Below are 16,742 nucleotides of genomic sequence, written 5' to 3'. Positions count from 1 at the left end.
AAACTTAATAATTGTTTTAATCAATCTTTCTGAGTCGACTTTGTTGATTTGCTGATCTATTTAAGTTTCTACTTTATATATGCTAATGTCACCTTATTCATAACTGATATATCATGACTACTGGTTATGATCCTATAACTGCTAGTTAGGTAATATCTTTTTCAGGGATCGTAAGCATAGTAGTTAGGGTGGATAGCTCAGTTATCAAACTACCATGAAGTCTATTCTGTCTTAACGAAACTGCTTATGTAGTTTCTAGTCAAATACTTCCTCAGATCCATTTTCTCTTCTCTACTTTTTAAATTACCGTTAAACTTACATTATACCTTTTCTTCATATTCTCTGTTTTTCACCTTATATCTCCCTCTCCCTTTCTTTCTCTCTCCCTCTCCCTCTCTCTCTCCCTCTACCATTTCCCCTCTCCTTCTCTCTCTGCCTCCCTCCCCCACTCCCATATAGATACATTTTTTTCTATACTTGCCGCATTCTGGATAGTATTTTCATCCAGTTTTTAGTTCATTAGTTCTTTCTTTAGCTGTGTCCAATATATTATTAAACATGACCATTTCATTTAAATTTTGTGTATTTTTTCCAGGTAATAGACTTTTTAACTGTTCCAAACCGCTATGACTTGTTTTTATGGGTTTCAAGGTTTTCTTTTGTCTTTAACATGGCAATGACATTTATTAGCTATGCTTGATTATTCCATATCTGAAGTCTTTATAGGTCTGTTTCTGTTGTTGTTTTTTGCTGTTCCCTTCTCTTGTGCTTTTTTATTTTCTCTTGCAAGCTTGTTATTCACTATATGCTTTTAAATTGCATTTGAAAAGTTATTTATAGAAACAATATGTGATAAACAACAGAATATCTTCCCTCAGAAAGAATTTCTGTTGAACTTCTGCCAAGTGCCTCGGTGTACCACTAGTTAAGGACTATTCTAATCCAATGTCTGTGTTTAGGGGACTCTAGATGGTTCAAATGAAGTAAAGTGCTCCATATACATTTAGTTTTGCTTCTGATTCATTCTTACCATGAGGATGAAGCCCTTCACTTTTTCATCCTATGACCGATGAGGTTTTGGCCGTGACTTTTCTTTTTTTTTTAAATCTTTTTTTCCCCTGTGCTCCAGAAACCACAGTTCTTATTCTAGATTCTTCCTTAAAATCAGTGAAAGTCCTCAGGGCAAAGTCAGGTATCTTTGAGTGGCTCACATGGGTACCTCACTAGATCTTGGCGTAGCAATTCCTCATAATTTATTGTCTTTTTTTTCTGAAATGTTTTGCATATTTCATTTAACATTTTTAGTTTTCGTGTTCTTCTCTAAGTGGGTTCAACTGAGGCCAGGTGCAGTGGTTCCCGCCTGTAATCCCAGCACTTTGATAAACTGAAGTGGAAGGATTGCTTGAGGCCAGGAGCTCAAGACCAGTCTGAGCAACATAGTGAGACCCCCATCTCTACCAAAAAAAAAAAACACAGGTGTGGTGGTGTGCACATGTGTTAGTTTTAACTACTTGAGAGGCTGCCGTGGGAGGATTGCTTGAGCCCAGGAGTTGGAGGCTGCAGTGAACTATGATTGCGCCACTGCATTCCAGCCTGGGTAACAGAGTGAGACCTTGTCTCTAAAAAAAAAAGGTTCATCTGAATTACCTAGGCCTTCATTAGAAATAGAAGTTCTTGCTGATTTTTTAAAAAATTCTTTTCAGTTGTCTGAGACAGGAAAATAGAAGTTCTTTTTGAGGTACTAATTTTTTTTTTCTAAATCAGCATTAAAATGGGAAGATTGCTCATGAGTGTAGCTAGATTTCTTTTGATCAAGTAATCCTATTTAACAATAAACAGGTGAGTAGGCACTGTCTCATGCATGTATCTGATTTAAAAGGAAGTATGATTTTGCAAATTACAGAAGTTGAAAATACTCAGCTGAAATAGGACTACTGTTTACACCTCATTGCCAATTGAGTATAGCACTTTTAAGCTAAAGCTGATAGCGTCTTTATAAATTACCATCTGTCTTTTTATTTACTTTTTATACAATGCAATCATTAAGGATAGAAAATGTCTTCATTATAGAACATTTCTTTTTTTTCATTCATTTGATTACATAAATGAAATTGCTCATTTATAATTGAGAACAATTAAAAAACTGATGTTTTCACAATTTTACTAAGTCTTCAAAGGACTATCACAGATAAAAAATTACTTAAGCTCTGATGTAAACAGTAACAGATTTATACATATTTAACTTCAAGATTTTTGTTCAAACTTATAAATAAAAGCAACATATTTGTGAAGCAGTCTGCAATAAATTGTAGCATTGTAATATGAGAACTGGTTTTAAATTTTGCAAATTAATATTTAACATTTGAATAGCTTAAATTGATATAAAACTGCTTTTTAAAAATTGTATTACCTTTCTGCTAGAATTCATTCTTATACTTAATTAAATCTTTTTGGCAGTTTGCAGTTTCAAGAATTCCATGCATGTTCACAGACATCATTTTCTGTACTGTAAAGCATTTGTTTCTTGATTTGCTGAGTTGAAGTATTCAATTTAAGTCATTAGCTAAACAGAAGTCCTCAGTTTATGCTAATATTGTTTTGTCATAATGTCAATCAGCAAGTATTGCAGAGTGACACAATGGCAGTGAATTTCATTGTCATTAATCTGAGAAAGCGTTGGGCTTTCCTTGGCAAAGAGTAGAGGTGGGCTGTGTCAAGGTTATGGAGGAGGTACAATTTTTACTAGTCCCACTTTTCTTTGAGATGTTTTTAAGTGCTATTGATAATTCTACAATATAGGTAGAAATGTAAGCTAGTTTACATTAATAGATAAGAAAGTTGATAAAGAGTTTGAATAACTTATTCAAGGTGTCACAGCTTGTTAGAGCAAAGCCTTGACTAGAGGCCAAGTCTCCACCGCACCACACTTTCTCATGTTTCAAATGCCAGCGTTTAAAACAGGAAGAGGCACAGTGTGTGCTTTATGTTTCCGTCTTTCCAGAAGAGTAGTTTGTCACGTATTACAGTGGGATATCATGGAAATCCCTAATCTGGGAGTCAGAAGGCCAAGATGCTAGTTTGTTCTACATTACAGATTAGTCAAGTTTTGGAAGATTGCCAATTTTATAAACTAGAAGTTACCTCTACTGGCAGATGATACAGAACCGTATTGACAGAATGTCTGGTTATAGAGTTTAACATATTAGAAAGGAATTCTAAGGTAGATATATATCATATATGCAAAATCTTGTCTACCTTTTATTTCTTTGTTAATTCTTAGGGTATTCATGTTCTCGTCTGTCAGCTTTAACAAATATTTCAGTATTCCAAGAAAACTGCTTTCTTTTGATGATTTATTTACTATTTTCTTAGTAATCTATTTCTAAAGCTTATATGTCCACTATACTGGAAGGAATAGCATTGTTGATGTATTGTTAAAGTGGCAGTGAGTATAATCCATAGCACACTGTCTTGGCCCTATTATTGTTATGAGTGTGATAGTTAAGATTATGGTATGAAAGGATCTAAGAACTTGACTTGAAAGTGTCTTTTCATATAAAAACTTGCTATTATGGCTGTGTAGTAGTGTGCATGTTTAGCTAATGACATGAAAACAAGAAAAACTTTGGCAGGGTCTTTTTTATCATAGTAAAAAAGCTATAATTATTCCTCGAAATCACTGCAAGACCTCTTCCCTCTCTCTAATAACATTAATATCAAGGTAAGTTTAATATTAAGCAATATATTAATATTCTATTGTGATTTTAACTGTATGTACGACATACTTATATAAGGAAAGAGGGAAAGTCCCAACTGGTTAATTTTTATTGTTTGTTTGTTTAGTGTTGTTTTTGATTGATAGAAAGCTGGATTGTGTTTTTATGTAAGGCTTCACTCTGTGGGCTAACATTCTTCTTTCCTGCCCAGGGTCTTAGAGCCTGGGTGGTCTAAAGTGATCTTGATTTACTGTACCCTTGAGATGGAGAATACTTTCAGAAATCAAAATTTACCAACCTCTTGCTTCTTTCCTGAGTACTGTCATTGCTGATACTCAGATACATGTTATATTGGAAGGAACATTTTGTGGATGCATATGTGCATATGGACATAATCAATTTAGTAGTTTAAATATATATTTTCACTGTTCTGTTTTATATTCTCTTGATAACAGTGAGAAGTAAGGATTAACTAACTTGCTCAGCAAGCAAGATACTGGCTTTACAAAGAATGGAGTTGATTTCCTGCAGTGTTTTCTGGAGACTAGCAGTAGACCCTAGTCCTGCCAATCACACCAGGGGACGTGTTGGTGCTACTTATGTGACCAGAGCTGCTGCTAGTTTCCCATGCCATATAGCCACAACTGCAAGGCTTATACTCAGCTCTCTTATCAAGGCAGGAGACTGGGTGGGATTGACAGCCACCTGTGAAGCCTCACCTGCTAGAATCTGGCTGGCTGTCTTGGCCCCTGATCATGTCAGAAGAAGAGCACCGCTTTCTTAATCATGCAGCTTTTAAAAATCTCCTCAGCTCCACACTTGAGGGTCTCTCTCCTAGATTCTAATGTCTAGCCCTACACGAATGCAGTATGCTGCCCCTGATGTGATAGGACAACAGAGGACCTGCACACATGCTACTGGTCCTGACTATGTGTTTTCCTTCCATAAGCTGGTTGTGTGTGCTGCTGGACCATTTGCTTATGTTTGCACAATAAACCAAAAATTGAACTTTGGTTTTGAAATCATGTATCTGCTAGCTAGAGCTAGTAGATATGGAATGATATCCCAATGAAATATTGAATATACATATAAGAAATTTGTTTGCTGAGGGCAGGAGAAACAAATCCAGTAGTCACTCAGGGTTCAGAGTGCTGGGGATTTCTTTCTCACTAATCCCATATTAGGCATAATATATGCTAGTTTGGTGTGTAATATATAACTAATACACTGAAATACACATGATTCTGTAATATATAACATAATAACATAATGTACTATTTATGAGTGTGTTAGTTTAGATTATAGTATAGAAGGATCCAAGAACCTGATTTGGAAGTGCCTTTTATATAAAAACTTACTATTCTAATCTATAAAATTCCATGTAAACTGTGAAGACAAAGTGTGAAAATAATATTTTAAAAACACCTTTGATTTAAATATAAACACTTTTTCAAAACATTAAACCAGCTGAAATTCTTATGTTCCTGTTATTTGTCATCTAGGCTTGTTGGATATGCGAAAAAATCACTAAGCAGTTGGGTAAAAGGCATGTGAAAAGGTTTTAATAAATATTGTGATAATAGATTAGCTTATTAGTAATGTTAGATCTATTCGTTATAGATCAGGTTCTTAGATCCTTTTATACTGTAATCTTAACTATTACACATGAACAGTAAGTTATGTTATATATTATGTTATACTTATGTTATTTAAGCATAATATATGCCTAATATGGGATTAATGAGAAAGAAATTAGATGGAAGAACATAGTTATAATCTGTTACTGTAGCATTTATTAAAACGTCATATGCCTTTTACCCAACTATTAGTGATTTTTTTTCTACATACCCAACATGCCTAGACAACAAATAACAAGAACATAAGAATTTCAGCTGATTTTAATGCTTTGAAAAAGCGTTTGTATTTCAATCAGTGGTGTTTTTAAAATTTTATTTTCACACTTCTTCATCTTCATAGTTTCTACTGAATTTTAGAGATTAGAAAAATACTTTCAAACACTAGGGTAAAGCACACTTAGAAGGCTTGTATGCCTTGTTACATTTCTTATAAGAATTTAATGATATTTATTATGAAAGTAATCATATAAAATGATATACTTTTTTTTTTTTTTTTGAAACGGAGTGTCACTCTGTCGCCCAGGCTGGAGTGCAATGGCGCAATCTCCTCTCACTGCAAGCTCCGCCTCCGGGGTTCACACCATTCTCCTGCCTCAGCCTCCTGAGTAGCTGGGACTACAGGCGCCCGCCGCCATGCCCGGCTAACTTTTTGTATTTTTAGTAGAGACAGCTTTCACCGTGTTAGCCAGGATGGTCTCGATCTCCTGACCTCATGATCCGCCCACCTTGGCCTCCTAAAGTGCTAGGATTACAGGCGTGAGCCACCGCACCCAGCCAATGATATACTTTTAAAACTGATTTCTACATCTCTAAGTTGGGTAATTAGTATTTGATATATAAATAAAAATTTGAATCAGTATATTATAGCAAATGAATAATCTTGTTTACTAGAGCTTTTATTCATGGGGTTTCTCAGGTCTTTCTGGAAAATGTCATATAGAGAAATGTAAAGAATAATTCTATATATAAACAGTGGGGGTAGATAAATCTATCTTCTTTTATAGTCATATCTCTCCTATTTATAAAAATCTACAAAAACCAGGTATTTTCTCATTATTTTAATGGAATTATTGCCTGACAAACTTGATAGGTTGGATGAAATTAAAGTTTATTCTGAACTGTTAAGTTGTAGGTCCTTGGAAAATTTGCTTTATTAACTCTTGTCATGTGGAGAGAAAGATGGAGGGGAGAGAATTAGTTAGCTAGAGTTCTTAAGAATACCTTTTATCATTACATACCCTGTATTTTTAAATAACTATGTTTTACCCCTCAAAACATATTCAAAATAAATACTAATAGAAATTCAATATTGTAATATATATTGGTAATTTTTTTGTGTCTTAATGTCAGGTCTTCAAACATGAACTAGCTTACTTATTGACTGGAATTCTTGGAGCAGCAATAGATTATTGGATTTTCCTTGGTCTTAAGATGGGTAGAAATGTGATGCGACACATGTCTGATGACTTAGGAAGTTATATTTCTCTTTCGTGTGATGGTAAGTTTATCTATGTTCTGTTTTTTTCAGACCCATTCTGGAAATCAGTTTTGATTTTCTTTTAAGCAGTCTGTAAGCTTTAACATATGCTCATTTGAAGCTTTCCTTGAAATTGTTATGGATACATGCACAGATAGATACAAACAGACAATATAAAGAGAAAGACTTAAAGTACCCTTATTGTTCCTACACAGGTAACTGTTGTTAACTTTTTAATGTCTTTCTGGTATTTCTAAGCATTTTTGTATAGTTGAATTCATACTGTATATGTAATTTTGCATTCTTATTTTCCTCTAAACATTACAGGAGACTTCCCCCCACATATATTTATTATTCAAATATAATTATTTTGCTTGGTGCAGTGGCTCACGCCTATAATCCCAGCCTACTTTGGGAAGCCGAGGTGGGAGGATCTCTTGAGCCCAGGAGTTTGAGACCATGTTCTCTAATGAACATGGGTGAAGCAAACAGAAGTAATTTATATGGATAATTTTTTTCACTCTTCCTTTTCCCCATTACCTACTTTAATGTCTCCCCTAAAATAAAGGGGGAAGGGAGTGTTATTTAAGAAAATGATGGCAGAACTCATTTCACAAGTTGAAAAGTTCTACCCAATTGTTTGGGCCTCTAGACTGAAGGAGGCTTCCGTAAAGACCTTATGTAGATTCCCAAACTCCATAGGCAGTTTAGGAAGAGTCTTTGTCTATCCTTCCCTTTTTTTTTTCTTTATTTCTTTATTTCTGTAATCCTTAATTCCTGAAATGAATACATTTTAAACCAAGTAAGTTTTTTGTGATTCTTAGCTGTAAAAGATGACTTTTATATACTTTTATATACTTGATATTTTAAACTGCCAAATAAGTACTCTACTACACATGTGTTTCAGTGTATCTTGATTTTATATAAAGAAAACATTCTTCAGTATGCTGTCAATCACTTTAATACTTTGAAGAGAGACTTCAGAATAGGAATCCAGGTTATAACTGGGTTCAGGATTTATTCGATGATGCCTCTGCAGAGAGAGTTCCCTTTTATATTACCAAAGAAGATTTTTATCTGAAGCATTTTAGATAAATCTTTTTTTCTTTCTTTTTCATTGAGCTGAGGGGGTGATTACAGTTCCCTTTGTGGACTAGCTGTCCTTTGTTGCATGACTTTAACATTTCTTAGCTAACATTCAGTCTTCCTACAGCACCCTCTCTTACATTTCTTTCCCACCATTCCTACTAGGTAGTTTAGTGGTTTTTATCCTTTTCAAAAAACAGAATTCTGGCATTATTTTCTAGAATGGGAACTAAGCATTTGACTAATGGAATTTCCTGTTTTCATTCCTTAATGAAATTTGAGTTTGGAGACCTAGTAGAGGATTAGCAGTGGCTTTAGAGATTATCAGTATAGTTATATGTCTTGTTTCCAATACATAGTAATTGCCCTTAAGGAATTATAATTTATCTTATAGTTTAGCCAAATGCATGAAATATAATAAGCCTTGTATTAAAAGGATTCTATTACCTGTTATACGTTTGCTTCAGTGCTTTCTTCACTAATATTCTGAGTTTCCCTTCACTTTAAAGCAGGACATTGTTATCCAATGTTATTTTCAGTTTTTACGTGACAAGTGTAAAACCCAGAACTTTGATTCTGTGAGTAACATGAACTTAAACTGAACCTTAGTATTACTGTTATGATCCTGTCAACAGATTATTTTGCTCCCGAAGATCTATTAATATATTTGATCACTAACATTCAAAACTTTAGATGAGATTTAAATTGTCACTATTGAAAAGTATTTTTAAGCCTTTTTCTTTACCTTTCTCAAAATGTACACGTGTGCGCGTGCACATGCGCACACACGCAGTTGGTTGCTTAGGCTTCAAATTCAGTTATAGGTAAGCAATTTAAAAGTTTTAAACATTATTTCTTTTTTCTTTTTTTTGAGACATAGTCTTACTCTGTCCCCCAAGCTGGAGTGCAGTGGCATGATCTTGGCTCACTGCAGTCTCTGCCTCCCTGGTTCAAGTGATTCTTGTGCCTCAGCCTCCCAAGTAGCTGGGATTACAGGTGTGTACCACCACACCTGACTAACTTTTTGTATTTTTAGTAGAGATGGGGGTTTCACCATGTTTGCCAGGCTGATCTCAAACTGCAGACCTCAGGTGATCTGCCCACCTCGACTTCCCAGGTGCTGGGATTACAGGTATGAACCACTGCGCCCAGCCAAAAGTTTTAAACATATATTTCTAAAAATCATTCAAATTAGTATTTTTCTATTTTCTGTCTAGTTTTTTTCTTTTCTGTTAGTGCAGGTTGATGTTTAACCTTTGTCAAGAGACAGAAATCAAGTGAACATTTTATCATAAACCAGTAGCCTCCACCCTGAGGGACAGAGTAAGACTCTTCTCAACAACAACAAAAAATAATGTTTAAAACTTTTAAATTGCCTAGCTATAACCAAATTTGAAGCCTAAGCAACCAACTGTGTGTGTGTGTACATGTGTACACTTGGAGAAAGGTAAAGAAAAAGGCTTAAAAAATACTTTTCATTAGTGACAATTTAAATCTCATCTAAAGTTTTGAATGTTAGTGATCAAATGTATTAATAGATATTTGGGAGCAAAATAATCCGTTGACAGAATTAGTAACACTAAGGTTGAGTTTAAGCTCATGTTAGTCACACACACAATCAAAATTCTGGGGTGTTGTAATAATGTTCGTTTTGTTCATATTTTGATGAAGAACTTTAAAATTCATTGTCTGCCACCTCTTTTTTTCCCTCATTTCTTTTCTCTGCTGATATTCCTTTCTTTTTTTAAAAAAAAATCATTTATTTTGCATTATTCTTCTACTCAGTTACTATCTTTTGCTTTTCCCAAGTCATTAGTAAAGATGTTATAATTTCACTGTTATGTAACTTCCAGTTGAAAATATCGATCCATCTTTCTCAATTACGGTAAACTGGATGTTCTGATTTTTACTAGCTCAGAAGTACAAAATTCATACTGTGACACTACTCAGATTCACATCTATCAAATTCATTTCAGTTTAGTGTAATTTTTAGTTTATAATTGTTTTGTCAAGAATTAAGGCAACAGATATTTTAGAAGATAAATAAAATTTTTTCCATCAGATCTCATATTCATCAGTTGCATATAGATGCTACTCTTTGTTATTTCTGAACACTTTGGACAGAAATTTTCTTTTCTATATTTTAAGGTCAAGTTATCTGAAATTTCTTTTTTATGCCTACTTGAAATTCCTTATGTAGTGGCTTAAACTACGGATTAACAAACTGTTCAATGTTAAGTACCAGAGAGTAAATATTACTGGCTTTTTAGGCCTTACAGTCTCTTCAGGCCACTCAACTTTGCAGTTTTTAGTAAGAAAGCAACCATACACAATACATAGACAGCATGACTGTGTTCCAGTAAAACTTTATTTGTAAAAACAGGCAGCACACCACAGTTTGCCCATCCTGACTTAAACATATTTCTCCTCCAATTGTTTCAGTGGGAAAGAAGATGTCATCAAAATTTACTATAGTTTTTTTTTCATATCTTTGTAGAACTTTAATAAAACCTCCGTTTCTCAGATTACATCATTATTTCCTGATAAATACTTTTTCCAAACCTTTATTCACTTTTGCTTTATCTCTTAATTTCTTTCCATGCTTCAGACCTCAAAATATAAATGTTTATGTGTCATTACTAATTCTCAGCCAAAATGTTTCTGTTCTCTTCGTTTATTCAGCAAAATTTTATTGGCATTCTACCAGGCATTGAGCTAAACGCTTTTCTATACAGTGGAAGAGGGAAACAAAACATGGTCCTTGTGGGTTTTTTTTCTTTTTTAACTTTAAGAGAGATAAACTGTAAAGTTAATATAAATATGTCGTTTAAAATAAGTGCTCTGAACAGGAGAAACTAGGTGTTGAGATTGGTGAACTTATTTTTATACTGTATGACCATGGAATGCAGAACGTGAAGAATAAGTAGAAGTTTGACAGTACAGAGTGTTTTTAGTCAGAAGGTAACATTTACCAAAACTCTGAATAGGAAAGAAGGCCTGTTTGAGACCTTCCGGTGCCTGGCTGATGGGAAGAGAGGCCAAAATAAGGCCAAAGAAGGGTTAAGGGAGTTTGTGTAGGGATTTGTAAGCCTTGTTAAGGAGTTAGAAGCTATTGAAACAAGGGAGTAGCTTGATCTCATTAACGTGATTTAAAAAGATGGTCCTGGCTTGGCTCTCTATTATGAGTTATTGATATCTGCTAACCGTTCATTCATTCATCTGTCAAATACTAAATGTTTACTCTGTACAGATTAATGACCTATATACTGTAAGGGCTACAAGTATGACCCTTCTCTTAAAGTTCTTACAGTCCACGGGCTAATTTTCTTGTGTTCTCCTGTTCATCTGTTTTTTTTTTTTTTATTTCCCTTGACTTTGTAACCTGGTAATATATGGATCTGTCATATTAGTACTTTGTATTCCTTGTATCTATAAGCCTATCAGATATGATCCTTATTAGATAAATAACCCCATTTGTAAATTTCAATGTGAGACCAGCTCTTTTGAACTCTGCAAGTTATTTCTGCTTTGCTTTTGCCTCTGTCTAGAGTTCTTATGTTAAGAGATCAATTGGTTGCAATACACTAAAAAAGAAAGTAGGCTTTTTAATGTATATAATTAGAGATTAAATGTTCATATTATGTTTTGATTCTTATCCTTCAGTTTACTGCTTGTACATTTTTAGATAATATTAACAGAGCCTCAGTAGTAGCAAGAAAACTGGTTGTAAGTAATTCTTTTCTCCTTTCCAACTCAAAAAAAGTTGTATCTTGGCCGGGCACAGTGGCTTACACCTATAATCCTAGCACTTTGGGAGACCAAGGTGGACGGATCACAAGGTCAGGAGATTGAGACCATCCTGGTTAACACGATGAAACCTGTCTCTACTAAAAATACCAAAAATTAGCCGGGTGTGGTGGCGGGTGCCTGTAGTCCTAGCTACTTGGGAGACTCAGGCAGGAGAATGGTGTGAACCCGGGAGGCGGAGGTTGCAGTGAGCCAAGATCGCGCCACTGCACTCCAGCCTGGACGATACAGCAAGACTCTGTTTCAAAAAAAAAAAAAAAATTGTATCTCTGTAGAGGCCATATTGGAAGGGATTATCTAAATTCAATGATAATATTATCTGTTTGGGGTTAGTTGTATCTGGTTAACATCAGACCTGAAGCCAAAGGTTTAAACACTCCTTATAACAAGCTGCCACAAGGCAAGGGCATCAGATCTCTTTAGTCAGGGCAAGTTTCTCAGCCTACGTACTGATTATGTTTTGGGCTGGATAATTATTTGTTGTTGGGGCTGTCCTGTGTATTGTAGGCTGTCCTGTGTATTGTAGCATCCTGGGCCTTTGCCCACTAGATGCCAATAGCATCCCCTTCCCCAGTGTGGCAACCAGAAATTAACAAATGTTACCTGAGAGCAGATCCTCCCTTACTTCTCCCATCCACTCTTGAAAATCAGAGTCAAGGGTCAAGGACTACAAGACACTAGATTCCCAGCCTTTTATGAAGGCATCTGAGCAGGACATTGACTGGGTGTCTGCATTCTCTTCACCCTGAAAGAATTCCATCCCGAATAGGGAGGCCAGCTTTTATGCCTTATACTCCTATTAAGTTTATCATTGTCTGATTTTGAAACTATATTTTAACTTAATGCTTACAATTTTAATTCTTCTCTTCTGTTTATTATGTTTATTTTGCTAATTGTATTGACTTATTCTTTATTCTTCCAGTATTTATAGTTAATCTGCCTTATTGTATAATATCACAACTTTTTTATATTGTTTGTAATTTTAGCTCTTTTGATATCCTCTTGGTTGGTCTTATTTATTCTTTTATCATTTTGTTGTATTTTCATCAAGTTACATAGATAATATTAATAGACAGTTTATAATATTAAATAGATCACATGGGAAATAGTCACTCTTTTATCACTTTCAATTCATGGGTATATTTACGCGTTTTCATCTTATTGAAGTACTTGAGGTTTTGTATAAGAGATTTGAGGCTTTTGATGTTTTCTTGTTTTTTGTTTCATCATTTAAAATTATCCACCATCTTGCGTGCACCTATAGTCCCAGCTACTTAGGAGGCTGAGGCAGGAGAATTGCTTGAACCTGGGAGGCGGAGGTTACAGTGAGCCGAGATCGCACCACTGCACTCCAGCCTGGCGACAGAGCAAGACTCTGTCTTTAAAAAAAGAAAAAAAATTTATCCACCATCCCCCATAGTAGAGTGGGTGCACACTTCTGAGGAAGTCTTTCTACATGCTCTTGTTTCATGTTTTTCTTCTTTATACATGCTCGTGTTTCATGTTTTTCTTCTTCACCTTGTGCCTTTCGTCCTTTTCTGCAATGATAAGATTCATGGGTGTTGTCATAGGAAGCAGTCTACTTTCTTCCTATCAATTCGGTACTGATCATTGCAAATTAAATACTAGTATTTCATTTAAAAACTAATTACTGGTTTTCCAAAGGAGCATCCCTATTGTGGGAAGAGATCTTTAATGGTAGTTGGAAAGTATAGTGATAAATAAAATCCCTTGTATATATTCATATGTTACCTAATCTGTATATATGTAATTTCAAGACTTGTATCTGAAATAATCAAACCTAATGATTGTTTTTTCAAATGTGAGAACATGTACCATTAAATATTTTCTCTTAAAAGTCAAGGATTAGGGATATTGCCTACTTTTTATGGGTTAAAATCATGTGTATGAATCTTACAGGTATAAGAACTCTCATTTGATGGAATAAACTTCACTAAGGAAATAGCCTATGGAAAAAAGTATATAGGATACAGCAGTAACTATATCGACTTACCTTATGTTCTCCAGACTTTTCTTCACAGGAATTAGAGATTTTCATTTGCTCCTTTTCCTCCTCCTGGCTTCAAATGTTTGTTGCAGAGGCAGTCTTTAAAAAGTTGTGTCTACAGAGCTCTGGTAGTGTTTCTTCTGAGCCACTCTCTCTTCAGAAAATGGTAAGCACCTCTCTATTCTGAAGTGAGTTCACAAACTCAATTTTATTTATTTATTTATTTATTTATTTATTTTGAAACGCCTGGAATGCAGTGGCGCGATCTCGGCTCACTGTAAGCTCCACCTCCTGGGTTCATGCCATTCTCCTGCCTCAGCCTCCCTGGTAGCTGGGACTACAGGCACCGGCCACCACACCCAGCTAATTTTTTTATATTTTTAGTAGAGACAGCGTTTCACCACGTTAGCCAGGGTGGTCTCGATCTCCTGACCTTGTGATCTGCCCGCCTCGGCCTCCCAAAGTGCTGGGAATACAGGCGTGAGCCACCGCGCCCGGCCCACAAACTGAATTTTAAAATATTCTTGGTTATTTCAAGTAAGTAGGCAGAATATATTAATTCATAAATCTTTCAGTTCTGCATAAAAGCTAGTATATTTCTATCTCAAAATAGAGTAGTGAAAGCCAGCGGCAGTGCTGAGTGCCTGTAGTTCCAGCTGCTCAGGAGACTGAGGCGGGAGGATTGCTTGTGCCCCAGAATTCGAAGCTATAGTGCATTATGATTGCACCTGTGCATAGCCACTGCATTCCATCCTGGACAACATTGTGAGACCCCTTCTCCAGGGGCAGTTTGGGGAAGATAATCACCAAATAGAAATTTTAAGGTGGAGCATGATGGCCCCTTCCTATAATTCTAACACTTTTGGAAGCTGAGGCAGGAGGATCCCTTGAGCCCAGGAGTTCAAAACCAGCCTGGGCAACATAGCAAGACTCTGTCTCTAAAAAAAGTTAAATTGGCTGGGCATGGTGGCACATGCCTGTGGTCCCAGCTACTTGGGAGGCTGAAGTGGGAGGATCCTTAATCCCAGGAGGTCGAGGCAGCAGTGACCTGTAATAACCACTGTATTCTAGCCTAGGTGACATACTAAGACCCTGTCTCAACAACAACAACAACAACAAAAAGAAAAAGAGATTTTAATTTCTTTTGAGCATAGCCAAGGGTTAATCATAGAAAAGTAAAAAAAATCCTTGTTCTCTAATAAAATTCGTATGTGAGGTTATTATTTTGGAAAAAACTAGATCCAACAAAATTCTAAATGGTATTTAAAAAGTAAAATATTATGCATATAAGCTACAATTGATTTAAAGTTTTCCAGTTTTATTTTGGCTGTCTTTAGATATTAATATCCGGTAGCTCTAGCAATTTTTTAATTAAATGAGAAATACGTATATTGGTCAGATTAGGCAAATTCTGTTTTGCAGCAATCCTTGCCTTTAAGGATGTTTTTATTCCTTATTTTGTTTTCTATTGAAGAAAGACTTGTTTTCTGCTAAAAAAAAAAAAAAAGGCGTTATCAAAATGGAAATTAAGAAATACCAGTTGTATGTAAATCATACATATAAAATATGCAAATGAATCATACACATTGGGCATAAGACTAATCAAAAGAGCTTTCTTAAATGAAGATCAAAATTGAATTAGAAAAAAATAATTATTTTTAAGAAGGTATTTTTCTGTTTGTTCACATGGTATTGACTATGACACAAAGCTAGCTTTCTTAATATTTTATTATGTTCAACCAAGATAGAGTGGCAACCATAGTGATGCAACCAGGAAAATATAACCAAATGTAATAATGAAATGAATCAAATAATTTCTCTTTACTGCTGTTTTTGTAGTTGAGAAAATAATGCGATATTATTTTTCAACAGGTATATTCCTATTTACCAGCCTTGGGGAAAACTGGTGTGCTTGGGTCGGGAAAGATTCAGATATCAAAGAAAATAGGACAGCGGCCTTGTTTTGACTCTCAGAGAGCCTTACTAATGTTGAATGGTACTAAACAAAAACAAGTTGAAGGGCTGCCGGAGTTACCGTAAGTGATGCTGATATCCCACCTGTGCTTTATTTTGGAGTACAGCTCTTTTTCTGATGCATTTCTTGAACTTTATGGTTATCTGTGATACTGTCTGAATTATATTGATTAGATCAAAACTCAATTTTAAATGTATTTGATCAACATTTTCTGTTTCTGTAATTCAAGGTACATGCTTTCTTTCTGCTTCCCAAAAGAAATAAAACTGGTCATCAAATTATTGATGCATTGTTGATGAAATACAGTTTTACACAATTTTTGTTCTATGATTTGAATTACCACTTTGCCATAATATAGATGGAATTTCAGAATGCATGGTCATATGAGATATCCTATATTGTAATAGTAGTTTTCCCAAAATGAGAAACCACCTCTAAAAGTATAGGGTGTATAAAAGTGTATGTCGTATAAAACTCAGTAAAGTTCTGTGAGAGGAAGAAGAGAATAGAATCAGAATATGAAACTGAGAATGGGGAGCAGAGACCTGCTTGATCTTAGCTTTCTGCTTTATTCTCTCTGTCAATATATGGTTTAACTGGTCTTTTGCTCTTTATTTGACATTTTGTATTTATAAATTTAGTGAGCAGTTGGGGGAGTAAGACTAATAAAAGAAAATTAGTGCACTGAAATTTTTTTCTACACAGTTGAAATAAATTTTAAAATTAGAAAGCAGTAAAGATTGAATGAGCAGGGGGTTTAAATTAAAAGGAGGCTAGACTTTTAAAAAATACCATCTAATGTATGCTGGCACGCCTTGCTGAAAAACAAGCTTTCCTTATTTCTTACTTTTCCTTTCAGAGACCTGAACCTTGCTAAATGTTCCTCATCATTAAAAAAATTGAAAAAGAAGTCAGAAGGAGAATTGTCCTGTTCCAAGGAGAATTGCCCCTCTGTAGTTAAAAAGATGAATTTTCACAAGACTAATCTAAAAGGTATTCCAAGTATCTAAATTAATTTATGCTAAGAACTTTTCGT

The 16,742-nt window shown here is 35.0% G+C and overlaps 1 protein-coding gene across 5 annotated transcripts in view; it reads left to right on the top strand.

Annotated features, from left to right (window-relative positions):
• SLF1 (SMC5-SMC6 complex localization factor 1) overlaps nt 1–16,742 on the top strand; it is a 76,629-nt gene that overhangs the window by 52,225 nt on the left and 7,662 nt on the right. For 4 of the 5 annotated variants that reach the window (XM_021940180.2, XM_021940178.2, XM_017960280.3 and 1 more), the window contains 4 exons: nt 6,704–6,851; nt 13,752–13,897; nt 15,604–15,767; nt 16,566–16,699. In XM_021940180.2, coding sequence (XP_021795872.2) covers nt 6,704–6,851; nt 13,752–13,897; nt 15,604–15,767; nt 16,566–16,699 — 592 coding nt within the window. The remainder of the gene's footprint in view (nt 1–6,703; nt 6,852–13,751; nt 13,898–15,603; nt 15,768–16,565; nt 16,700–16,742) is intronic. The other variant, XM_021940179.2, reaches the window with a different exon arrangement.

The sequence above is a fragment of the Papio anubis genome, chromosome 5, assembly GCF_008728515.1.
Source record: "Papio anubis isolate 15944 chromosome 5, Panubis1.0, whole genome shotgun sequence".
Lineage (NCBI taxonomy): Eukaryota > Metazoa > Chordata > Mammalia > Primates > Cercopithecidae > Papio > Papio anubis.
The sequence above is the reverse complement of the archived record's forward strand: the minus strand, read 5'-3'. Positions and strand labels throughout refer to the sequence as shown.